This window comes from Lontra canadensis, unplaced genomic scaffold (genome assembly GCF_010015895.1).
Source record: "Lontra canadensis isolate GAN:19392208 unplaced genomic scaffold, GSC_riverotter_1.0 scaffold193, whole genome shotgun sequence".
Taxonomy (NCBI): domain Eukaryota; kingdom Metazoa; phylum Chordata; class Mammalia; order Carnivora; family Mustelidae; genus Lontra; species Lontra canadensis.
In genome coordinates this window covers 174,240-201,084 of record NW_022631187.1, presented here as the reverse complement: position 1 = coordinate 201,084, position 26,845 = coordinate 174,240, and the positions used below count along the sequence as shown (strand labels likewise).

Below are 26,845 nucleotides of genomic sequence, written 5' to 3'. Positions count from 1 at the left end.
ATTCAACCTATACTAATACCATTTTCAATTAATATTCCATTCAAAGGGGCGCCTGGGTGGCTCAGTGGGTTAAAGCCTCTGCCTTCGGCTCAGGTCATGATCCCAGGGTCCTGGGATCGAGCCCCGCATCGGGCTCTCTGCTCAGCAGGGAGCCTGCTTCTCCCTCTCTCTCTGCCTGCCTCTCTGCCTACTTGTAATCTGTGTCTGTCAAATAAATCAATAAAATCTTTTAAAAAAATATTCCATTCAAAGAGATTTGCCCAGATGAAATTACAGGGTAACTGAAGTCAGATTCTCATTACCCATCATGAAATATAAATCCTATTCATCCTTTAATAAAGTTGTTTCTGAAAAAACTCCCAATAAAATACCTCCTAATCATATATTTGCACAGTCTTGCTCTTCCAGTTTTGAAAATGTTCCCTTTATTTTTTTCCAAACTTTACTTATTCTTTGGTATTCTCAAGGAACCTGATCTCTCAATCATTTTCCTTCTCCAAAGATAGCTTCAGTACCTCCCTCTCAATTTACTCTTTCCCTTCTACCTTCAAACATATGTTTCTCTTCCTTCAAAAACATCAACTAATCCTACTGTACTTCAAGCTTTTATCCCACTTCTCTTTCTTTCAAAGACAAACTTCTTAAATTGAATGGTCTACTACCTCTATTTTCTTGCTACTCACTCATCTCCTTAAGCCCCTGCATTGTTTTGCATCCTTACCACTTCACTAAAATCACACAACCAAAGACCACCTTCCCTGACTTCACAGCAACATTTCACAATGACCATAACCTTTTTTAAAAAAAATACTACTTCCAGGGTGCCTGGGAGGCTCAGCTCATTAAGCTTCTGATTCTTGGTTTCAGCTCAGGTCATGATCTCAGGGTTGTGGGATTGAGCCCCACCTCAGGTGGGGCACTAAGCATAGAGTCTGCTTGGGATTCTCTCTTTCCTCTCCCTCTGCCCCTGCCCTGATCACATGTGTGTGCACTCTCTATTGCTCTCGCTCTCTCTCTCAAATAAATAAATAAATAAAATCTTTTCTAAAAAATGCTACTTCCTTCGCCTCACACTATCTTGGTTCAGCATTGACCAGCATCCCACTATGGGAAATGCCTTAGTCTAAGAACTTTGCTCCCATCCCCATATTCTTGATCTGGCTGTTTACAGTTACCATAAATAAGGCTTCAGGCCAAAGACAGCTAGGGCCAAGACAGAATGCTACTTCGGTATAAAGATGCTTTCTTTGTTGCTATTGCTTTGTCTTAGTCTCCTCACCAGTCTGTTCTTGGCCCCTCTATATTATAAGCATATTGGTTAGGTGCTTGCTGTCTGACTCCTTACATCTGCCTTACTCTGCTCCATCAGTGCCCAAAGCTTGATATCTCAATTGACTTCAGACAACACAATGTTGTATCCTCTGGCATCTGTGAATTCCTTATTTTTATTGTTAATCCACTCCTTCCCAGATCCTCCAGCATAATGTATGCCTGGTATTTTTCTTCTGGAGTCTTATCTTGTCCCTTTCACTTACTGCCTGCCATAATATGGTATGACGATCCTATAAGGAGTAGACACTGAATAAATGGATAGTGAGTCTCCTCTAGGATATTTTGACTGTTACTTTTGGTCTCCTATCCTTGTTTTTTTCCTTCCCAGTCCTTAACAACCAGAGTCAAAGTAAAAATCTCACTACTGTGTTCTCTTAAAATTTGGTTCTTAAAATTTGGTGTGCAGGGGCGCCTGGGTGGCTCAGTGGGTTAAGCCTCTGCCTTCAGCTCAGGTCATCATCTCAGGGTCCTGGGATCCAGCCCCATATCAGGCTCTCTGCTCAGCAGGGAGCCTGCTTCCCCGCCTACTTGTGATCTCTGTCAAGTAAATAAATTTAAAAAAATCTTTAAAAATTTTGTGTGCATGAGAACAGTTTTCAAATTATATACACGCCCAGGTTCTATCTTAAACCTAATAAATCAAAGCCTCCAATGGGCGGGCCTGAGCACCTGCAGCATAAAAGACTCCACAGGTGATTCTTATTTATATCAATATTTAAGAATAGCTGCTCTTGGGGCACCTGGGTGGCTCAGTGAGTTAAGCCTCTGCCTTCGGCTCACGTCATGATCCCAGCGTTCTGAGATGGAGCCCCGCATCGGGCTCTCTGCTCGGCAGAGCCTGCTTCCCCCTCTCTCTCTCTGCCTGCTTCTCTGCCTACTTGTGATCTCTGTTAAATAAATAAATTTAAAAAAAAAAAGAATAGCTGCTCTTTTTCTCCCTCAGAGAATTCAGCTACTCATGTGGCTTCGACAATCACCTCCATGTAAATAATTACCAACCAAATCTCTACCTTTCTCATAAGCTCTAGTCTCATATCTCCAACTTACTGTCACCTCAAATGCCAACAGGTCTAAAACTAAAACTTACAAGTCATTCCTCTACTTCTGGCTTTCCTGTTTCTGGTCAGTGTTCCGTTAATTCTTCCCAATAACAAAAACCTATACGTTATAAATCCTGATAACTTTTTCATCACATACCATTATCTGGGCACAGACAATGAATTTCTGTTAAGGAGACAAAATATCTTCTAATCAACATATTTTTGGAATAAAACTCTTAAATCAGAGGCTTCCTACACTACATCCTATTTTCCACGGTTTCTTAAAATTACTACACACAGAATAAGCATCCAAATGTCTAATTAAGAACTGCTACATACAAAGAGTCAGTACATTGGGAGAGGTCCATCTACCAAATCTCTACTATAAGACAAATAATGAAAAACAGCTAAGAACAATACTCCTTGATATACAGAGCAATAGGAGTTTAGATTTTAGTATCACACAGTTTGACTGTGTACTAAGTTTCTCCCACAGATAAATTTCTAACTCTTCCCTCCCCATAACTTAGAGGATCAAAAGCTCTGAGGAGCAGTATCAACATTCATCTGAGAGTAAAAGAGGCAGAACTAATCTCTAAACATCCTAATAGAGGAAAGGGCTAATAAATAAGTATATTATTGACTATATTAACCACTAATTACCCTAGACCTACACTGAAATTTTACACAGTTTGGTTTATATTCATAAAGATAAACCCTTAGCAATGAATTCTACTTGCTGCATACAGACAAAATTCATTTGTCCTTGCAAAGCCAAGCAGTCCAGAGATTCACATTTTGGCTCGATGTACCCTTTATAATGGGGCAACATGCTTTCCATAAATGCATTAACTGTCACTGTCTTTGCTGGAAATTGGTAACTGTCAGCACACTACACAGGCCATTTAGCTAAAGCACTAGAACTCTGCCAGACGGTGGACCACATATAATGCATCCAAGCAGATGAGTTTGGTTTTAGGGGTTTTGTATTGTTGTTATTCTTTTTGTTTGCTCTCACAGGCAGAAAAAAACTTCTAGAATTTTCTCAGTAACTGAGCCCAAAGTTCATCAACCCATCTCATGAGGAAATTATTCTTTTATGATTTTTAAATCTAAATCCCTCACATGGCAACATTTCCCATTCTATTATCAATGGAGAAAGAAACTACTCTTTGATAGTCCTTCAGAAGCCTGAAGATTCTGATCATCTCTTCTCCAGGGAAGATAATCCATGTCCTTTAATATTTCCTCAAGTTCTCATTTTCCCACCCTTTAATCATCTTTGTTGTTCACCACCAGACTATTTCTTGCAACAATGCTTTTATTAATCAAGACCTAACCTCTGGGAAAAAAATCATAAAATTCAGGACATTTGCTTAAGAAACTTCTACGTATGGGTCATTTTTTTGTTTAGTTTTATTTTAACAAATATCCATCCACAAACTAGTCAAGATATTATTTAAAGTGCAGGAACAATTTAATGTGTATTAAAAATACTACTAATGTATAATAGAAATACTACTCATACCACGAGTCACAAAATATATACGTACATTTAGCTTTCTGCTCTTCACTTATAATCAAACCTACTCTCTTGGTGACTGCCCAGTTCCACAGGTTTACTGCCATTTCTTCCACCTGGGTAAGAGAAACATTTTCTCAGCAAGTTAAAATACTGTCCACCTCCAATGATAATACTTTTCTTGCACGTTTTATGGTCCTGTGACTACTGTGGATCATTTACAGGCCCTCTGTAATCTAGTCCCATTCTACCTTGCTTCCCCCAAAACATAACCACTGTAGAGTAATTATTTGACTGTCCCATGAACACAACTTGTTAATTCCTATCTATACAGTTTTATTCATACTACTGGCTTTACCTAATAAACCTCCTCCCCTTGCCTTTACATAACTCAAATTCACTTCAGTCTCCCCAGGAACATATACAAACCTTCAGCAACTATTACAGTCTACGTTGATCTTTTTCCTCTTTGAATTTCTATATTCATTAAGTTTCACATAATTGAGCAATTAGTTATGTTGCTTTGTATCATTTATTGTTTTAGCTGTTATTAAGGCATTAGGCTTGAAAATCCAAAAATAAATTTCTATGTATTTATAATGGTTAATCATGAAGACTATTTTTTTCTTATACAGGACATTAATAGTGAATCATCAAAATTTATCAGGGGCACCTTGCTGGCTTAATCAGTGGAGCATCCAACTCTTACTCTCTGGGGTTTTGAGTTTGAGCCTCATGTTGGGTGTAGAGATTCCTTAAAAATAAAATCTTTCAGGGGCACCTAGATGGCTCAGTCACTTAATCATCTGTCTTCGGCTCAGGTCATGATCCTGGAGTCCCACAATCAAGCCCCACATCAGGCTCCCTGTACAGTGGGTCAGTGGGGAGTCTACTTCTCCTTTCCCTCTGCCCCCCACACTGCTCTCTCTCTCTCTCACTCACTCTCTCAAATAAATAAAATCTTTAAAAATAAAATAAAATCTTCTAAAAAATTATCATAAACAAAATTATTTTTGTACCAACCTGAGCATCCTGTATTTCAGCCATAGACTCCCTGTTGATATTTGCTATGTCAGAAAATAGTCTGTCAATTGCCTCAGGTATGCTGGGTGAATTATCTCTTAAAATCAGGTTTTCAACGATTTCTGAAATAATGATGGATGATAAAAGTGCTGTGAACCATATCACCATTAGCTAAAAGTAGCAAATCATTTTGAAATCTGTTCCTAGATCTTTGATAAAATGAATACAGCATGAAGAAACTTGTATTATCCTTAGAGTAAAACCAAACTAGATACAAAGCTTCACGTAACTAAGAGTAGAGTACAATTTTCAAATAAAATTTGTATTCCATGAGAGTCACTTGTTTATAACTTAATCATCACTCATTCCCAGAAAGCAAAATGTACTGACTTCACAAACAGGTCACCTTAAAACTACAAGATAGAAATTAACAACGTCTTCAAAACTAGAAAATGTAGAAATTCTGGGGACACCTGGGTGGCTCAGTCGGTTAAGTCACTGCCTTCAGCTCAGGTCATGATCCCAGGGTCCTGGGATGCAGCCCACATGGGGTTCCTTTCTCAGCAGGGAGTCTGCTTGTCTCTCTCCCTCTCTCTGTGCCTGCCACTCTGCCTGCTTATGTGCTTGCTCACTCTCTCTGACAAATAAATAAATAAAATCTTTAAAAAAAAGTAGAAATTCTGAAAGGAGACATATATGTGCCCTGTAAAACTGAAATACTTATTATTAATAATTTTAAGCATTAGACAGACATAACTAACAATGCTGGCTCTGAAGTCTGACCTTACTCTGAGAAAAAAATGACATGCCCAATTAGCAACAACATTAACATTTATTGAATCTGTACAAATGATGTCACCATTTTCTAAACAATCTGAGCTCCAGACTCCATATAACTGAATCTTAAAAGGCCACAGAATTCCTTAAAAATGAAGCATGATATAAAATCACAATTGATGCCTTTCATACTATCAAATTGAGATTTTTTCCACTCTCATGTAACAGAGGTCTACATAACCTCTACATGTCTCTAATTTCTTACAATATTGTTGAGCATCAACTAGCAAAAATGTTAATATTCACAATACTAAGCAGTACAGAGCACCTTCTGAAAAAATGTTTTTGAAATTTTTTAATTATTTTTTTCCTTGCCATAGCACATACCGTCCCCAATATCCATCACCCAGCCACCCCATCCCTCCCACCCACCCTCTCCCTGAAATAACTTTCAACATGCTGCAATAATCTGCTAAATGAAAAAATGTCAGTTAAGCATCAGAAAATAGATTCACATTAAGACTTCATAAAGCAAGGGATACCCATATGGCTCAGTTGGAGCAGCAACTCTTCATCTCAGGGTTGTGAGTTCAAACCCCATGTGGGGCAAAGAGATTACTTAATTAAAAAAAAAAAAGACTTCACAAAGCAAATTATGCTCAAACATACCCAAACATTTTTTTTTACAACTCATGGAATCTTTAGAACACACTGCATGAGCAGAGGTATTAAGGAAAATATACCATACATACTTTGTACATCTCAGGTGATGAAATATATACAGAAAGAAAAACCTCTAGCTTCCCTACTCCCAATAAAATAGATTGTGGAAAGGCTAATATTAAATATCTTGATTCTTCTAAGATTAGGTAAGTATTAGGCTGAGGAGCATATATATTACAGCCCTTTCTCAAAATACTAGTAACAGAATTAGGGAAGTTTAGAATGGGAGCAAATACCTGCAAATCATATATCTGATAAGGGAGTAATATCCAAAATATGTAAACTTATACAATTCAAAAGCAAAAAATACAATAAAATTTTTTTAAAAAATAAAAGCAATAAAACAATCTAATTTAAAAATGGGCAGAGGATCTGAATAGACATTTTTCCAAAGAAGACATACAGAAAGTTAACAAGTGCCTGAAAAGATGCTCAACATCACAAATAATCAGGGAAATGAAAATCAAAATCACAATGAATTAGCACCTCACATCTGTTAGAATGGGTAATAAAAAAACTAAGAAAGAGGGGCACCTGGCTGGCTCAGTCAGTAGAGCGTGGGACTCTTGATCTCATTCAGGGTCATGAGTTCAAGCCCCACAATGGGCATGGAGCCTACTTAAAAAAAAAAAAAAAGACAAGAAATAACAAGTGTTGGCAAGGATGTGAACAAAAAGGAACCCCTGTGCACTGTTGGTGAGAACATAAATTAGTGCAGCCACTACAGAAAACAGTATGGAATTCCTCAAAAATTAAAAACAGACCTACCATATAATCCAGCAATTCCACTTCTGGGTATTTATTTGAAGAAAATGAAAGTACTAACTTGAAAAAATTATATACTCCCCCACATTCACTGAAGCATTATTTACAACAGCCAAAATATGGCAACTACAGACAAATGAATAAATTATGGTATACACACACACACACACACACACACACACACACACACAATGGAATATTATTCAGCCATAAAGGTGAAGGAATTTGTAACAAGATAGATGGAACTTAAGGACATTCTGCTAAGTGAAATAAGTCAGAGAAAGACAAATATTATACAATCTCTCTTATATGTGGAATCTTAAAAAAAAAAAAAAAAGGCACCAAGCTCATGGGCACCTGGGAGGCTCAGTCAAGCTTCTGCCTTTGGCTCAGGTCGTGATCCCAGGGTCCTAAGACTGAGTCCCACATGGGGCTCCCTGCTTCTCCCTCTGCCTCTTCCCGCTGCTCGTGCTCTCTCAAATAAATAAATAAAATCTTAAAAAAAAAAAAAAAAACAAGCTCATAGATATAGAGAACAAACTGGTGGTTTCAGGTGTGTGGGGGGGTGCAAAATGGGTGACCAGAGTCAAAGGTAAAAAATTCTAGTTATAAAGTAAATTAAGTCATGGAGATGTAATGTACAGCATGGTAACAATAACTAATAATACTGTATTGCACATTTGAAAGTTGTTAAAAGAGTAAATCTTAAAAGTTCTCATCACACAGGTGCCTGCATGGCTCAGTGGGTTAAAGCCTCTGCCTTCCTCTCAGGTCATGATCCCAGGGTTCTGGGATTGAGTCCCGCATCGGGCTCTCTGCTTGGTGGGGAACCTGCTTCCTCCTCTCTCTGCCTGCCTCTCTGCCTACTTGTGATCTCTGTCAAATAAATAAATAAAAGTCTTTAAAATAAAAAATAATAAAAAATAAAAGTTCTCATCACGAGAAAAAACATAACTATGCATGGTGACAGATATTAACTAGACTTCTTGTGGTGATCATTTCACAATACATACAGTGACCAAATTATTATGATACACACCTAAACTAATATAATGGTGTACGTCAATTATACCTCAATAAAAAAAGAATTAGGAAAGTTCAAAAATTGTTTTTAAGAATTCAAGTATTATTTAAAAAGATTCTTTTTTTTTTTTTTTACGGGGCACCTGGGTGGCTCAGTGGGTTAAAGCCTCTGCCTTCGGCTCAGGTCATGATCCCAGGTTCCTGGGATCAAGCCCCGCATTGGGCTCTCTACTCAGTGGGGAGCCTGCTTCCTCCTCTCTCTCTGCCTGCCTCTCTGCCTACGTGTGATCTCTGTCTGTCAAATAAATAAATAAAATCTTAAAAAAAAGATTTATGTATTTAAAAAAAGATTCTTTTTTTTTTTAAGATTTTATTTATTTATTTGATAGAGAAAGAGAGCACAAGCAGTGGGAGCAGCAGGCAGAGGGAGAGGGAGAAGCAGGCTCCCCACCAAGCAAGGATCCCGACTCAGGACTGGATCCCAGAACCCTGGGATCATAACCCAAGCTGAAGGCAGATACCCAACAGACGGGGCCATCCACGTGTCCCTAAAAACAGATTCTTGAAATGTTTTTGAAAAGAAAACAAAAACCCAATATAAATTTTCAATTTGAGTTCCTTTTAAAAAAAATACATATACTTTACTAGAATACTACTCACGACTTGTGGTTACATAATACACGAGATGGCAAAGACATGAATTTTGATTTGTGAATGTCCTCTTAATGTTTTATATAATTCATTCTCTGTCAACATAATTCTGGTCCTTTCAAAACATATTTTCAATGTCAATCAGTTGAGCAACTTGACTGACACCAGCTGAGGCAATGAAAGCACTGCAGTGCTTTAGGATAAAATGCAGTCAGCAAAACTGAGTAAGTAGTAGACATCACATAGCTAAATGGTTGGACTTATACTATGAACAAGAGAGATCTGCTTCTGGGAGAAGCTCAGAAAAGAGCTTCTATAAATACAGCTTATTCCTGAGATCTGAAGACGACATGCTGTATTAAGATTACATCCAGCAAGATTGTACATTTTGAAAGAAAGTTATTCAATTATCTTCCTAACTACTGAAATAAACTATGATTTACAGCATGATTTCAGTCAATTTAATTTAAATGAGATTCATCCTGAAGGGGTTACTCTATTCAGACAGCCATGTTAATCAGTACCAATTAATTCTGATTTAGTAGACCACATTCTAGGTACAGAATAATAGAAAATAAGCATTTTCCCTATCCTTGAGAAAGGGAACTTCCATTACAAGGAAAAATAATCTATCGAAAGTGCCGCCAAGTCTCTCCCTGTGGCCTCCATCAGCTCAACCAGTCATCTGAAAGCCAAAGTAGCTCAAAGACCTGTCAGGGTCAATTCAAGATTCTACTCCAAGTCACAATGACTACCTGCAACTTCTTTAGTGAGAAAAAAACAAAAATGACAATAAAATTAACATTTGCATAGTGCTTTACAGTCCCAAAGCTTTTTCACATGTATTCTCATTTAATCATCAATCTACTCTGCAAGGGAGACATTTTTATTTTAAAAGATGCAGAAACAGATTTAACAAAGTGCAGTGACTTTTCTAGTGATATGAAGAGAAAATAGCAAACTAGGATCTGAACTCAGTCTTTCTAATTTGAAATCCTGTACTTTCCCTTATTCTAGTTCTGTCAGGAAGGGCCTGAAGCAAGTGATATGCCAAGACAGATACAACTAAAAAACAGCAGGTAGAAAAAAAAGAGCCAACACCGCTCAGCATAACACACTGTAACTCTGATTGCAGGCTAAGAGAAAATATCCCAGCTGAAGCTAGTTTGAATGACCATAGCCAAATATTCAGTGTCAAACGGCATGGCAAACTCAGACAAACAGATGTAGTCACAGATTAAAATCACACTGTAAATAATATTTTCTATGGTCAGAGAGATCATCATTTTTATACAATATTCCAGGAGGTCCAAATGACAAACTGGGTACGGTACGAGAGAATCCAAGCAGCTAGCTGTAATGCGGAAGTCAGAGGGACTGCCTGCAACGCAGTTCAGAGAGAACTATTCACAGTGGTGTATTGTACTTCTGAGCATCTTGGTCCTGGAGGACAACTAGAAAAGGACACATGATAGGCTAACTCCGTGAAAATCCTGACAAACAGAAATGATACAACTAGCTCCAAAGCTCAACAGGTACCTAGAGTTTGCCCCTAGCATGTTAAATCTCAAATCTGATGGCCAGCAGGACTTCACGTCAAACCAACTTCTTCCCTCCTGCACAATACTGCTACTCTTTTTGGCCCTGGACAGAACTGGCTTGGTGACTGGAGCGAACCGAAGCCTGGGCTCAACAGGAGATAAAGCTATATAAAGTTCTGGAGAGCAACCGGCTGGGAGTATGGGCAAGCAAGAGCGGACAATATCACGCTAACCAAAAAGGAATTTGGCTTGATGCTGGTCAAACTACATGAGCAGGAAGAATATCCCAAAGAGCCACAGCTCAGTCCTCTCAACCAAAGGCACACTGTCTAGGGATGCAATTAGATATTTTTTATCTTTCACACTCTTCTAAATACAAGGCCCACAACCAAACTCAAGTTGCCAACTCATCCAATCCTATCCGTAAGCATCTTCTTTACCAAGTATCTGTATATATTACTCTCTCACTCTCACTGTACCCTGTTCCCCTTCGTAGCTGAGCCCTGTTGTTTTTTTCAGTGAAAGATTTTTTTCTAAGTTTTTTTATTTCAGTGTAATTTACACACAATGTTACATTAGTTTCAGGCATACAACAGTAATTCAACAATTTTAAACATTCTATACGCACAAGTATAGCTACCACCTCTCAACATATTACAGTATCATTGACTATATATATTCCTTATTTTGTGCCTTTTATTCCCATGACTTATTTATGCTATAACGGAAAGCCAGTTATCTTCCATTCCCCTTCACCTATTTTGCCCTCCCCTATTACCCTCCACCCCTCCCCTCTGGCAACCATCAGATTGTCCTGTGTTTATAGATTCTGATTCTCCTTTTTGCTTGTCGATTCATTTGTGATTATTTTTTTTTAAGATTCCACATATGAGTGAGACCATACAGTATTTGTCTTTCTCAGTCTGACTTATTTCACTTAGCATAATACCATCAAGGTCTATGCATGTTGTCACAAATGGTACGATCTCATCCTTTCTGTGACTGTGTTATTACACTGTATGTGTGTGTGTGTATACATCTTATCTATTAATCTAGAAGTGGATTCATTACACCTGTCAAAATGGCTAAAATCAAAGAAGGCAAGAAATAACAAGTGTTGGCAATGATCTGGAGACAAAGGAACCCTTCAGAGTGCCTGGATGGCTCAGTCTGTTAAGTGTCTGCCTTCACCTCAAGTCAGGATCCTAGGGTCCTGGGATCAAGTTCCACATTGGGCTCCTTGCTCTGCAGGGAGCCTGCTTCTGCCTGCCACTCTTCTCCCTACCTCTGCATGTGCCCCAACCCCAAATAAATAAATAAATATTAAAGGAGTGCTCTGCCAGAGGTACATATATTTTAAAAATATAAATTAATTTTAAAATTAGGGGCGCCTGGGTGGCTCAGTGGGTTAAAGCCTCTGCCTTCGGCTCAGGTCATGATCCCGGGTCCTGGGATCAAGCCCCGCATCAGGCTCTCTGTTCAGCAGGGAGCCTGCTTCCTCCTCTCTCTCTCTCTCTCTGCCTGCCTCTCTGCCTACTTGTAATCTCTGCCTGTCAAATAAATAAATAAAATCTTTTTAAAAAATTAATTTTAAAATTAAAATTAAATAAATTTAAAATTTTTTAATTAAAAAAAGTAAAGAAAGAAAAAGGAACCTCATATACTATTGGTGGGATGCAAATCAGCACAAGTACTGCAGAAAACAGCCTGGGGGTTCCTCAAAAAACTAAAAATATGAGGGATGCCTGGGTGGCTCAGTGGGTTAAGCCTCTGCCTTCGGCTCAGGTCATGATCCCAGGGTCCTGGCATTGAGTCCCGCATGGGCTCCTTGCTCGGCAGGGAACTTGTTTCTCTCTCAGCCTCTACTTGCCTCTCTGCCTGCTTGTGTGCTTGCTCTCTCTCTCTTTCTGACAAATAAAATCTTAAAAAACTAAAAATATGATTCAATAATTCTATTACTGGGTATTTACCCAAAGAAAAATGAAAACACCAATTCAAAAGGATATATACACCCTTATGTTTACTGTAGTATTATTTACAATGGCCAAGATATGGACCCCACTGTTTTTGACTGAAAAGGTTCTATTCAGCTGAGATCTGGTTTGTTTTAATTACCGCAGTTACCAAAGGCTATTTCTGTTTAACTAACTTCAATTTAATTAATTTATTTCTGTTTACTGAGTGTTAACAATGTGATAGGCACTGGAGAAAGACTTAATCCAAGACACTAGCCTAGCAGATTCACATCTGAATTAGACCAGAAACAACACTTGGAAAGGCTGGGAATGCAGCTGACAAACTGTAACAACACATTTGGAAGGCTGAAGTGGATTAGCTAGGCTGAGTACATTTAAGCAACTCTCACCAAAAGAGATATTTGAAGGAAGAAAGAAGTCTAAGTTGATTAAACTATCTTTGTGGTTTCTTATCTCTAAACTATTATAAACTACACACAATATATATAAAATAAAACTTGCACAGAAGAGATCAAAAGTGTAATAAAATCAAAAGATGGCTAATTTTCCACACATATCTTTTTTTTTAAAGATTTTATTTATTTATTTGACAGACAGAGATCACAAGTAGGCAGAGAGGCAGGCAGGGAGAGAGGGGGAAGCAGACTCCCCGCTGAGCAGAGAGCCCAATGTGGGGCTCGATCCCAGGACCCTGAGATCACGACCTGAGCCAAAGGCAGAGGCCTTAACCCACTGAGCCACCCAGGCGCCCCTCCACACACAATATCTTTAGCCTTTCCAACCTAACAGAGTATACTAGTTATTTAGAAGATCAATAAACAAAACATCATAAACAATTAGGCATTCCATGAATTGGTTTTGGGTTTTGTTTGTTTTTACAGAGGGAGATAGAGTCAGGAGGGGCAGAGGGAGAGAGAGAATCCCACACTGGGCATGAAGCGCAATGCAGGGTTTGATCCCACAATCCTGAGATCACAACCTAACCCAAAATCCTGAGTCACAGGCCTAACCAACTGAGCCAGCCAGGCACCCCACTCTTTTCCCTATGAATTGTTTTTATGGTGAAGGAATAACACAGGAAAGCTTTAGCTAATGTATCAATGCACATTTCTAAATCTCCATCAGAAATATACAAGGTCAGGGCACCTGGGTGGCTCATTAGGTTAACAATCTGCCTTCAGCTTAGGTCATGGTCCCAGGGTCCTAGGATTGAGCCCAGTGTGGAGCTCCCTGCACAGTAGGGAGCCTGCTTCTCCTTCTCCCTCAGCTGCTCCCCCTGCTTATGCTTTCTCTCACTCTCCCGTTCTCTGTCAAATAAATAAAATCTTTTTTTTTTTAAGATTTTATTTTTTTTTTTAATTTATTTGACAGAGAGATCACAAGCAGGCAGAGGCAGGCAGAGAGAGAGGAGGAAGCAGGCTCCCTGCCAAGCAGAGAGCCCGATGCGGGGCTCGATCCCAGGACTCCGAGATCATGACCTGAGCCGAAGGCAGCGGCTCAACCCACTGAGCCACCCAGGCGCCCCTAAATAAAATCTTTTAAAAAAAGAAAAGAAATATACAAGGTCATCCCTGGTGATAGCAACATGAACAGAAGTTCTTTCATCTATTCATTCATAAATATTTAATGAGGGGTGTCTCGGTGGGTCATACAGTTAAGATACCAACTTGTGATTTCAGGTCCTGGGATGAGGCCACACTCAGCGGGGAGTCTGCTTAAGATTCTCTCCCCCAGGGGCACCGGGGTGGCTCAGTGGGTTAAGCCTCTGCCTTTGGCTCGGGTCGTGATCTCAGGGTCCTAGGATCGAGCCCCGCATCGGGCTCTCTGCTCAGCAGGGAGCCTGCTTCCTCCTCTCCCTCTGCCTGCCTCTCTGACTACTTGTGATCTCTCTCTGTCAAATAGATAAAATCTTTAAAAAAAAAAAAAAAGATTCTCTCCCTCATTCCTTCGGCCCCACCCCCCATTCATGCTCGCTGTCTCTCTATAAAATAAATCTTTAAAAATAAATAAGCAAACATTTAATGATGATCACGTTATTTTGCTAGGCACAGATATAATGTAAACAAGACATAGTTCACTCCCTTGAGCAGCTTTTACAGTCATTTCCACACAAGATATATATGAATACACATTTACCAATCAACCAATTTCTTAGAGCTAAAAATCACCTCAAAATTTCAGTAAAACAGGGGCGCCCGGGTGGCTCAGTCAGTTAAGCTACTGCCTTTGGCTCAGGTTATGATCTCGGGGTCCTGGGATAGAGTCATGCATTGGACTCCCAGCTGAGGGGGGAGCCTGCTTCTCCTTCTTCCACTCTCCCTGCCTGTGCTCTCTCTCTCTCTCTCTCTCTCTCTCTCTCAAATAAATAAATAAATAATTTAGTAAAACACTCTAATTTTACAACTGATTAAAATAAAGCATAGAGAAGTTAATTAACTTGCCCAAGATAGAAGCTATTAGTAGCATAGCATGAACAAAATACAAGACAACTTCACTCTTTCTACTTTGGCTGGTGTCCACATTTCTCCTTGTAAAACTTAAGTCAACAAACACTGAGAATGCCTGAAGATACCATGCATCTTGGTAGGAATACAAAGATGAAGGAGGCCATCTAAGCCATCAAGTAGGTAGATCACACTACTACAGGAAATTAAAATAGGAACATTTACAATATTATGTATTAAGTGCTATGAATACCAAATGAATATAAAGAAAGAATTGAGAAGCTGCCCATTTGAGAGTTGGGTTGTAAGAATAGCAGAATAGGCTTAAGGTGCCATTCTATTTGAGATGGCTCTTGAAGGATGAGTTGGAGATCATGAGACAACATACCAAACAGAGGGAGATGCATACACAGGTGCCGAAAAGCACAATGGGTTCAAATAACCATAAATAATTATATATGGTTAGGGGCGCCTGGGTGGCTCAGTGGTTTAAGCCTCTGCCTTCAGCTCAGGTCATGGTCTCAGGGTCCTGGGATCGAGCCCCACGTCGGGCTCTCTGCTCAGCGGGGATCCTGCTTTCCCCTCTCTCTCTGCCTGCCTCTCTGCCTACTTGTGATCTCTGTCTGTCAAATAAATAAATAAAATCTTTTAAAAAAATAATAATAATAATAATAATTATATATGGTTAGAAAAATTGGTAAAAGAAGGTTACAGAAAACACCATTAGAAAGGCATGTGGAAGGAGAGCTAGGTTGGCTCAATCAGTTGAGACTCCTGTTCTCAGGGTCATAAATTCAAGCCCCCACATTGGACATAGACCTTACTTTAAAAAAATTTTAATTAAGAAAGGCAGGCATGTAGGGGACAGAGCCTGAAACACATTACATGGCAGACTAAGAAGGTTGTATTGTGTTAGTTATTCTACCTCTTCATAAACTGTATTATTATTGCTACCTAACATGTGCATACCAGGTGACCCCAACAAGATTTCTGCACAGGCCATATAGAAGCTATGCTCATGACTCTGAACTATGTGGCCCTGTCTTGGAACATTTCCTAATAACTGCCATTCCTAATCTGAGGATTCCCATTATGGTATTTAAAGGAATAGGGAAAAAATAGTTCAGGGAAGCTTCCAAATGAATTAAATCCATTGAGATCCAAAGAATGTCAATGATCTTGACTAAGTTTAGTACTAAAGTTTTTAAGTCTAGATCTGCAGTCTAACATGGCAGCCACATGTGGCTACTGAGCACTTTAAATGTGGTTAGTCCAAAGTGAAATATGCTATAATTGTAAAATACACATCAGATTTCAAATATTTAGTATAAAAAAAGAATGTAAAATAACTCAGTAATTTTGTATGCTAATTACATGTTGAAATATTTTGAGATATGTGGGGCTAAAATATAGTATTAAAGTTATAACTTTTACTGAAAATAATTGCACCTGTCTCTCTTTACTTTTTTTTTCCTTACTTTTTAAATGTGACTACTCAAAAAAAAATTTTTTTTTAAGTATGCTCCAAACTGAGCGTGGAGTTTAATGCAGGACTTGAACTCACGACCCTGAGATCAAGACATGAGTTGAGATCAAGAGTCGGATACTTACCCAGCTAAGCCACCCGGGCATCCCTATAAATTACACTTGTAGCTCACATTATAGGTCTAACAGATAGGGCTGAACTAGAGTACAATACTGTGACTGACTTCTGAAAATCTGTTGAAGAAAATTAGTATCTACATAATAGTCATCATAAATTTAATAGGAAAAGAAAGTATAAACTTAGATATTTTAATGGACCATAAGGGTATATATATATATAAAAGCAAACACAAAGATGTTAGAAATCTAGAAAAAGGAGAACTGTCTCCAAATTAACCATAGGAGTGGTGCCTGGGTGGTGCAAGCAGTTAAGCATCTGCCTTTGGCTCAGGTCATGATCCCAGAGTTCTAGGATCAAGCCCTATAGCAGGCTCCCTGCTCAGCAAGAAGTCTGCTTCTCTCCTCCCCTCTCCCCCTCCCCCCATTTGTGCTCTTTCTCTTCCTCCCTCAAATAAATACATAAAACCTTTAAAAAAAAATTAACCATAAGAAAGGGAGTCCTAAAACTTGATAAACAGTTGGCATTCTTTAAGAATCCTGATGCTGAGAAGGACAACTGAGCTAAATTTTTTTTTTTTGACAGACAGAGATCACAAGTAGGCAGAGAGGCAGGGAGAGAGAGAGGAGGAAGCAGGCTCCCTGCTGAGCAGAGAGCCTGATGCGGGGCTTGACCCCAGGACCCTAGGATCATGACCTGAGCCGAAGGCAGAGGCTTTAACCCACTGAGCCACCCAGGCGCCCCTGAGCTAAATTATCTTGGTACAACTATACTTTAAACACTATTCTTTAAACACTCATTTTTTTTCTATTTCCATATTAAGTTGCTTTCTATTTTGGATGGTCCTGGTGCTTGCCAAGATGAGGAACTTTCTCTGAATCAGACAGGACGGTTTTAGGAAACGCCCCCAGCCCAGGCACTTTTTTTTTTTAATTGAGGTATAAATGACATATGTTATATTAGTTTCAGGTGCACAACATATTATTCAATAATTCTATGCATTATGCTATAGTCAACAAGATAAGTGTAGTTACCATCCATCACCATACATTATTCCAATATTATTGACTATATTCTTTATGCTGTACTTTTCATCCCGATGACTTTTTATTTTATAACTAGAAGTTTATACCTCTTAATTCCCTTCAAATTAAGAACTGAATCTTTCAAAATCTGTCCTCCAGAAAGGACATACTCTAGACAATCTGTTGACCTGGTTACAAAGACACATTACATCTCTGCAAATCCACTCCTAGGTATTTCCCCCAAGAGAAATGAAAACCCAAGTCATTTTAAAAACCTTATACATGGGGGCACCTTGGTGACTCAGTGGGTTAAGCCACTGCATTCAGCTCAGGTCATGATCTCAGGGTCCTGGGATCCAGCCCCTCATCGGGCTCTCTGCTCAGCAAGGAGCCTGCTACCCCTGCCCCCCCGCCTGCCTCTCTGCCTACTTGTGATCTGTCTGTCAAATAAATAAATAAAATCTTTAAAAAACCTTATACATGAATATTCATAACAACTTTATTCATGATAGTCAAAAATGTCCATCAAGATATGAATGGATAAACTATGGTATATTTATTCCATGGAATATTATTAAGCAATAAAAAAATTAACTACTCCTATACAACAATATGGGTGAAACTCAATTATGCTTAGTGAAACACAGCACAGAAAAAAAAGAATACATACTATATGGTTTCATTTATAAACTAATCTATAGCGACAGAAATCAGAACATTGGTTGCCTAGAGTGGACAGTGGGGGGTAGACTGACTACAAAGGGGTATGACAGAATTCTCTAAGAATGTTCTATTCTTTGAAATGTTATTTATGTGGTTTCACATTTGCTCAAAAAATGGTATCAACCTGTACACTTAAAATGTGCAAATTCTACTCTACATAAATTATGCCTAAGTCTAACTGATTTCTGAGAAAAAACAATAAAAGAGAAAAAAGAAAAGAAAAGGAAGGAAAAGGAAGATGGGAGGAAGGGAAGGCAGGGGAAAGAAAGAAAAAGTACTGCAAAGCTGAAATCCCTGGAGGCTGTAGGTCGGGAGGAAAGCACAGTGTGGCATCAGATTTTGTTCAACATCAGGAAAGCAGTCTTGGAATGCCTGGCTGGCTCAGTCAGAAGAGCATCTGATTCTCAATCTTGGAGTCCTGGGTTCAAAGACTCACACTGGGTGTAGCGATTACTAAGGGAGGAAAGGAGAAAGGGAGGGAGGCAGGAGAGAGGAAAAGAGAAGAGAAGGGAGGGGAGGGTTGGGGAAGGGAAAGATAGATGGGGGTGCCTGGGTGGCTCAGATGGTTATGCGTCTACCTTCTGCTCAGGTCATGATCCCAGTCCCGCATCCAGCTCCCTTTTCGGCCAGGAGCCTACTTCTCCCTCTGCCAGCCCCTCCCCCTGCTTGTGTTCTCTGACAAATAAATGAATAAAATCTTTAAAATTTTTTTAAAAAGTTAAAAATAATAATAAAATAAAATAATTTTTTAAAAGGCAGCCTCAGGGGTGCCTGGGTGGCTCAGTGGGTTAAAGCCTCTGCCTTCGGCTCGGGTCATGATCCCAGGGTCCTGGGGTCGAGCCCAGCATCAGGCTCTCTGCTCAGCAGGGAACCTGCTTCCTCTCTCTCTGCCTGTCTCTCTGCCTACTTGTGATCTCTCTCTGTCAAATACATGAATAAAATCTTCTTTAAATAAATAAATAAATAAAATTTAAAAAATAAAAGGCAGCCTCAAAGGTAAATAGGAGGTTGGTCCCTTTTGACAATCTTCACCCATTTCCCCACCCCAAGAAAAACTTTAACCTATGTGAGATGATGAATATGCTAACTAACTTTACTGTGGTAATCATTTAGATATACATACATATATAAAATGACCACACTGTATACCTTAAAAATCACACAATGTTATATGTCAATTACATCTCGATAAAACTGAGGGGGAAGTGAACAAGAGAGTTCATAACAGAAGTACACATACAAAGAGCCCCAAGAGTCCTTCAAAAAGTTGAACCAGAAATTCTAAATCTAGGGACAAAGTTAAGTACAGAATAAGACAGTTGCCAGACTTTGAAGACAAGAGCAAATCAGTAAGGCTGAACAAACATGTTGCTTGGGGGCGCCTGGGTGGCTCAGTGGGTTAAGCCGCTGCCTTCGGCTCAGGTCATGATCTCGGAGTCCTGGGATCGAGCCCCGCGTCGGGCTCTCTGCTCAGCGGGGAGCCTGCTTCCTCCTCTCTCTCTGCCTGCCTCTCTGCCTGCTTGTGATCTCTCTGTCAAGTAAATAAATAAAATCTTAAAAAAAAAATGTTGCTTGATGGACTGGTATCAATCTGAAATGAGGTTTTTTCATGGCATAGCATTCTGTTATTGGCCTTGTCCCATTTAACAATTCTGTCGATAAACTGGATGAAGGCGCACCTGGGTGGCTCAGTCGGTTAAGCGTCTGCCTTAGACTCAGGTCATGATCTCAGGGTCCTGGGATCAAGCCCTGTGTCAGGCTCCCTGCTCTGTGGGGAGTCTGTTCCTCTTTCTCTCTCTGCCCCTATAACCCCCACCCACCCTCACTTGTTCTCTCCTTCTCTCTCTCAAATAAAATCTTTTTTTTTAAAGATTTTATTTATTTATTTGACAGAGAGAGATCACAAGTAGGCAGAGAGGCAGGCAGAGAGAGAGGAAGAAGCAGGCTCCCCACTGAGCAGAGAGCCCGATGCGGGGCTCGATCCCAGGACCCTGAGATCATGACCTGAGCCGAAGGCAGCAGCTCAACCTGCTGAGCCACCCAGGCACCCCAAATAAAATCTTTCAAAAATGAGTTGGATGAAGAACCTGAGAGGTAACAAGACAGATAAATAATTAGGACTAAAAATCAAAGCTCTAGTTGTAATAATGGGATTAATGTAAGAAAAAAAATTATAGGGGCACCTGGCTGGCTCGGTCGGTAGAACATGTGACTCTTGATCTCAGGGTTATGAGTTCAAGCGCCACACTGGGCATGGAGCCTACTTAAAAAAAAAGTTATAGTCCTGCATTTAAGTCTTCAAAACTAACTGAACTAATATATGACAGGCAAGATATAACTTAACAGCCGCACGTACTTAAAAAGACTGAGGGTTGGGGCACCTGGGTGCTTCAGTCAGTTAAGCATCTGCCTTTGGCTCAGGTCATGATCCCAGGGTCTGGAATTGAGCCCCACATCAGGCTCCCTGCTCAGCAGGGAGCCTGCTTCTCCCTCTCCCTCTGTCTGCTGCTCCCCCTGCTTGTGCTTTCTCTCTGTCAAATAAATAAAATCTTATAAAAAAATAAAAATAATAAAAATTTAAAAATAAAAATAGGGGCATGTGGGTGGCTCAGTTGTTAAGCAGCTGACTTCGGCTCAGGTCATGATCCCAGGGTCCTGAGATCAAGCCCCACATCAGGCTCCCTGCTCTGCTGGGAAGCCTGCTTCTCCCTCTCCCACTCCCCCTGCTTGTGTTCCCTCTCTCACTGTGTGTCTCTGTCAAATTGGCCTCACCCCAAAAAAAAGAAAAAAATAAATTCAATCTTAACTACATCAGTATCTAAGAGAATGATGATCACTCCTAAATGTAAAGAGGATTATTTTGTGCTGATCATATAAAACCTAAAATATTGTGTTGTTATGGATACCACGCTTCAAGGAATAACATGAAAAAATAGAACATTTTCAGAGGACAGCACACAAGATAATGTGACTAGAAACCATGAAATACAAGGAATGACTGAACGAACTAAATATGTGTAATCTGAAGAAGAGACTTCCCAGGGGACATAAATATCTTCAAATAGTTGACAATCTGGCATGCAGAAAAGGAGTTACACTTATTTAGCCCCAATGGGTATAACTTAGAAGAATTTCTTCTTGGTCTTGAAACACAAAGATGGATGTTACGTCAATTCTCCCTAAGAAGAAAATGACCTAGAGCTGCCACATGGTTTTCTGGTAGTTTATTTATACAAAACTTGACTGAAAAGGTTACACGTACAGAAGAGAAAACACAAATGGCTAATAAATCTATGAAAATACATCCAATTTCACTAGTTATCAGGGAAATGGAAATTCAAACAATGCTCATGGAAAATGATAACATAAATGAAAATGAAACTGGCTGAGGATAATATGGGAACTCTGCACTATTTCTGTACTTTTTCTGTAAATCTAGAAGTATTCCAAAATAAAATGATAATTAAAAACAACAACACTTTTCATACTTTCAAATTCTTTTAAGTCTGACAATACCATTTCTTAGCAAGGATATAGGGACAAGTGAAAGGAAGAGGGAGTACAAATTATTAAAACTACTCAACAGCAATTTGACAATATTTATAAAGTTAAGATGCCCATAGCCTTTGACCTACCAGCTCCACTCCTAAATGTATACCCTGAACAGCACTGCCACTATACAAGGTAGCTACTAACCACATGTGACTACTGAGAACTTGAAATGAGGCAAGTCCAAAATGAGTTATGTTTTTAAGTACAAAATACATACCTGGGGGCACCAGGATGGCTCAGAGGATTAAGGCTCTGCCTTCAGCTCAGGTCATGATCTCAGACTCCTGGGATCAAGCCCCACATCAGGCTCTCTGCTCAGCAAGGAGCCTGCTTCCCCCTCTCTCTGCCTGCCTCTCTGCCTACTTATGATCTCTCTCTCTCTCTGTCAAATAAATAAATAAAATCTTAAAAAAAAAGGGGGGGGACACCAGAGTGGCTCAGTGTGTTAAAGCCTCTGCCTTCGGCTCAGGTCATGATACCAGTGTCCTGGGATCGAGCCCCACATCGGGCTCTCTGCTCCAGGGGGAGCCTGCTTCCTCCTCTCTCTCTCTGCCTGCCTCTCTGCCTACTTGTGATCTCTGTCTGTTAAATAAATAAATAAAATCTTAAAAAAAAAAAACTTAAGAAAAGTACATACCTGACTTCAAAGACTTTGTACAAAAAAAGAACATAAAATATCTCGTTAAGTTTATATTGATTATATGATGAAATGATAACACTCTAGATATAATGAGCTATGTAATTTGTATGGTTTTTTAATTAATTTATTGAAGTAATCATTACACCCTACATGGGGCTCAAACTCACAACCCTGAGATCAAGAGTCGCATGCTCTTCTGACTGAGCAAGACAGGTGCCCCTATAACCTGTATTGTTAAAATTCAATTGGGGCACCTGGGTGGCTCAGTGGGTTAAGCCTCTGCCTTCGGCTCAGGTCATGATCTTGGGGTCCTGGGATCAAGCCCTGCATCGGGCTCTCTGCTCAGCGGGGAGCCTGCTTCCCCCCTCTCTCTCTGCCTGCCTCTCTGCCTACTTGTGATCTCTCTGTCTCTGGCAAATAAACAAATTTTTTTTAATGTAATTTATTTAGGTTTTTAATGTGGCTACTAAGAAATATAAAATTATTTGTGTTTGCACTGTTTCAGACAGTACTGCCCTAGAGCCTCACCCACAACTGCTCAAGAAATAAATAAATTTAGTGGGTCATAACCAACATTTTTTTTTAAAGATTTTATTTATTTGACAGAGAGATCACAAGTAGGCAGAGAGAGGGAGAAGGTGCCCCATTAATGAAAAAGCATAGAATAGAAAATGTCATAGTGTTGGGAGAGGAGGGGGGTGGGGAATGGGGTAACTGGGTAATGGACATTGGGGCGGTTATGTATTGTAATGAGCACTGGGTATTATATAAGACTGATGAATCACTGACTTGTACCCCTGAAACAAATAATACAGTACATGTTAATTAACTGAATTTAAATTTTTTTAAAATGTCTAGTTTATTACATGTAATAAGGGTTATTTCATTAAACTTTTGACACATTGTGTAGATGTGATGTAAAATATATTTCCTTTCCATGGGTGGTGGCCATAATGTTTGGAAACTCCTGTTAGGGGCCCCTGGCTGACTAGGTCTGTAGAGCATGTGATTCTTGATCTAGGGCTGTAAGTTTGAGCCCCACATTGGGCATAGAGATTACTCAAAAAAAAAAAAAAAAAACAAGAAAAAGAAAAACTGTTAAATTCTCTGAAACAAAATGTTCACTACAGTGTTGTTTGTAATAGCAAATATTTGAAACAACTCATATAGCCAACAAAGAAGATTAGATAAATTGTGGTATATTTATATTCAAAGTGAAGATTTTATTTATTTAAGAGAGAAAGGGAGAGAGAGATTGCACAAGCAGGGGGATCTGCAGAGTGAGAGGGAGAACAGGCTTTCCGCTGAGCAGGGAGCCAGACCTGGGGCTCTATCCCAGGACACCAGGGATTGTGACCTGAGCTGAAGGCAGATGCTTAACCAACTGAGCTACCCACATATCCCCCCTTTTTAAAAGAATTTGGTTTATTTATTTTCAGAGAGAAAGAGATTTTTTTTAAGATTTTATTTATTTGAGAGAGAGAGAGACTTATATTCGAAGTAATAATACTAATCAGCCGTGGAAACAAATGATTTAGAACTCAAATATCCATATGGGTAAATATGGAAAACACAATACTGAGCAAAAAAAAAGCAAAGCTGCAGGGGTGCCTGGGTGGCTCAGTGATTTAAGGCCTTTAACTTTGGCTTGGGTCATGATCCCAGGGTCATGGGATCGAGCCCCATACTGGGCTCTCTGCTCAACAGAGAGCCTGCTTCCCCCTCTCTCTCTCTACCTGCCTCTCTGCCTACTTGTGATCTCTGTCTGTCAAATAAATAAATAAAATCATTTTTTATAAAAAAAAGATAAGCTGCAGAAAAAAAAATCACACAAAAGGACAAAATTTAGGTAAAATTTTAAAGATGAAAAACTGGTACATGTAATCTTGTAGTTCTCTGAACAATGAACTATCTGAAGCATATGGCAAACTGTTAAGATTCAACAAAACTTAATAGTAGGTATACGGATAATATATTATCTTGTTCTCAGTACTTTTCTGTGTGCTTCAAATATTTATGTAAATACAAGGTCTCAAATACCATACACAATTGAACCTTGAACAACATGGAGGGGGGGCAGCAGTTAGGGACACTGACTCCTGCACATTTAAAAATCAGCCTACGAGGGACGCCTGGGTGGCTCAGTTGGTTAAGCGGCTGCCTTCGGCTCAGGTCATGATCCCAGCGTCCTGGGATTGAGTCCCACATCGGGCTCCTTGCTCAGCAGGGAGCCTGCTTCTCCCTCTGCCTCTGCCTGCCATTCTATCTGCCTGTGCTCACTCTTGCTCTCTCTCTCTGAAAAATAAATAAAATCTTTAAAAAAAAAATCAGCCTACGAATTTAACTCTCCATAAACTTAACTACTAATAGCCTACAGCTGACCAGAAGACTTACCAATAACAGTCAATTGACATATATTCTGCATGTTATGTTTATTATATACCGTATTCTTATTATAAAGTAAGCTAATGAAAAGAAAATGTTAAAATCATAAGGAGAAATATTTACAATAACAGATTGTAAATAATCTGCATAGAAGTCGATCTGAGCAGTTCAAACCCTAGTTGTTTGAGGGTCAACTGTACTCAAAAGTCATAATCCCTATTCCATTTTTATATCTTTAAGATACCATATCCTTTGGGTGCCTAGCTGGCTCAGTCAGTGGAGCATACAATTTTTTTTAAGACTTTATCCATTTATTCATCAGAGAGAGAGTGCACACAAGCAGGGGGTGGGTGGGGCGGGGCGGGGAGCCTCAGACAGAGGGAGAAGCAGGCTCCCTGCTGAGCAAGGAGCCCGATGCCAGACTTGATTCCACAGCCCTGGGAACATGACCCGAGCTGAAGGCAGAAGCTCAACCTACTGAGCCACCCAGGCATCCCCAGAGCATGCAATTCTTGAACTCAGGGTTGACGGCTTGAGTCCCATGATGGGTACAGAGATAACTTAAAAACTAAAAATAAAATAAAATACATAAATAAAGATACTATGTCCTAAATTAAAACTTAAGGCTTTGGGAGAGCCTAGCTGGCTCAGTCAGTAGATCATGTGTTTTGATCTTGGGGTTGTGAGTTGGAGCCCCATGTAAAAATCAAAGACAAAATTAAAAAAATAAAAAGTTTTTTTTAAAAAGCTTAAGGATTACAAAAAAACTTAAGGCTTCATTGTTGTAGTTTTTAAATGACAAGCATTAACAAAACACTGACCTAATATATTTGTAGCCACCCTACTTATAACATATTTCATTATTATGTGAATTTGAATGTGAATGCATTACAGGTCTAATCATGTCCCCAGAAAAAAAGAAATACCATAAACTCTCCCACGTCTGGCATGGTTGAGGAATCTGGTGCTCTGGTCAATTAAATTGCTTTTGTTTATTAAGATTTCCCATAAATACCATACATGGATTACCAGTTTTTAAAATAACTAAGATACGATAAAATGCACTTAAGTCTAAAACTACACAGGATATAATTTATTTTTCACTGGTAATTATGGCAAGGCACTTTGGGATCTTGCAGTAATTTTTTTAATGTACTTTTAAAGCAGTGGATCTCTAATTGATTAAACCAGTGTTATTTTGCATGCCATAAAAATTCTCAGAAAACAAGCGATGAATTGTGAATTCTATTTCCTTATACTAGCTTATAAGAGGGTTCCAGAGTCTTAAACATCGGTGTTGTTTTTCTGGTACATAAATGAGAAAATTCGGACCTATGGACAGTCCAAAGAGATAAAATTCAGAAACAAAATACATTTAGATCTCAGATAAGGCAACAAACAACTTAACATTTTCTTTACTACCATGTAAAGCTATATACCTTTAAAATCCATGAAACGAAAATCAATATGGTCCATTTTTAAATCTCTGGTTCAGGCCTATGAAATAAGAAAATATTTTAATATTCTGTACTTTATCCTTCGATCTCTCAATAAATCTCTTTACAAAGTTTCCAGTTACTTGTTATCCAAAGGGGAAAAAGTGTTTTAGAAATTTTAAAACTCAGAAAAAGCAGTTAATGAGGGGCAGGGCCTGGCTGTCGCACGCCAAGAACCGGGCCTGAACTAAATTTTCACGCGGTCTTTTCTTAACCATAGTCTGCCCCGCAACAGGGAAACAAGGGCTCGAGGTACCCTGTGATTGGTCTGGCTGGTACGCAATGCCTCCTCCTAATTGGTTCAAAAATCTCCCCGCGTCAGCACCCATACGTTCAAAGTATCCAATCACTCGCTGTTGTTTTTCCCACTCTTGCAGACCTGCTAGCGCCTTCAGCTCCCCACCCCCAACAATCATCAACGGCCCGGTTACAGCGGCATTTTGGTCGTTCGCCTCTAAACTTCTATCTCCCGCTTTCAGTGGCCGCACACCGCTCCCCATACTTAATCCAAGTCAAAAAACAAACAAAAAACCCCCTCTGCTTTTACCCATTTTCCTTCACCTGAGTCGGCTAGAGCAACTCAGCAGTTCAAAACCACTGCCTC

At 39.4% G+C, this 26,845-nt stretch overlaps 1 protein-coding gene across 2 annotated transcripts in view; it reads right to left on the bottom strand.

Moving 5' to 3' along the window:
• Nucleotides 1–26,845, bottom strand: part of TEX11 (testis expressed 11) — a 292,212-nt gene that overhangs the window by 265,267 nt on the left and 100 nt on the right. For both annotated transcript variants that reach the window (XM_032847753.1, XM_032847754.1), the window contains exons 2-4: nucleotides 26,185–26,242; nucleotides 4,918–5,039; nucleotides 3,926–4,010 (exon numbers count right to left, since the gene is read on the bottom strand). In XM_032847753.1, the coding sequence (XP_032703644.1) occupies nucleotides 3,926–4,010; nucleotides 4,918–5,039; nucleotides 26,185–26,221 (244 nt within the window). In that variant the 5' untranslated portion in view covers nucleotides 26,222–26,242. The remainder of the gene's footprint in view (nucleotides 1–3,925; nucleotides 4,011–4,917; nucleotides 5,040–26,184; nucleotides 26,243–26,845) is intronic.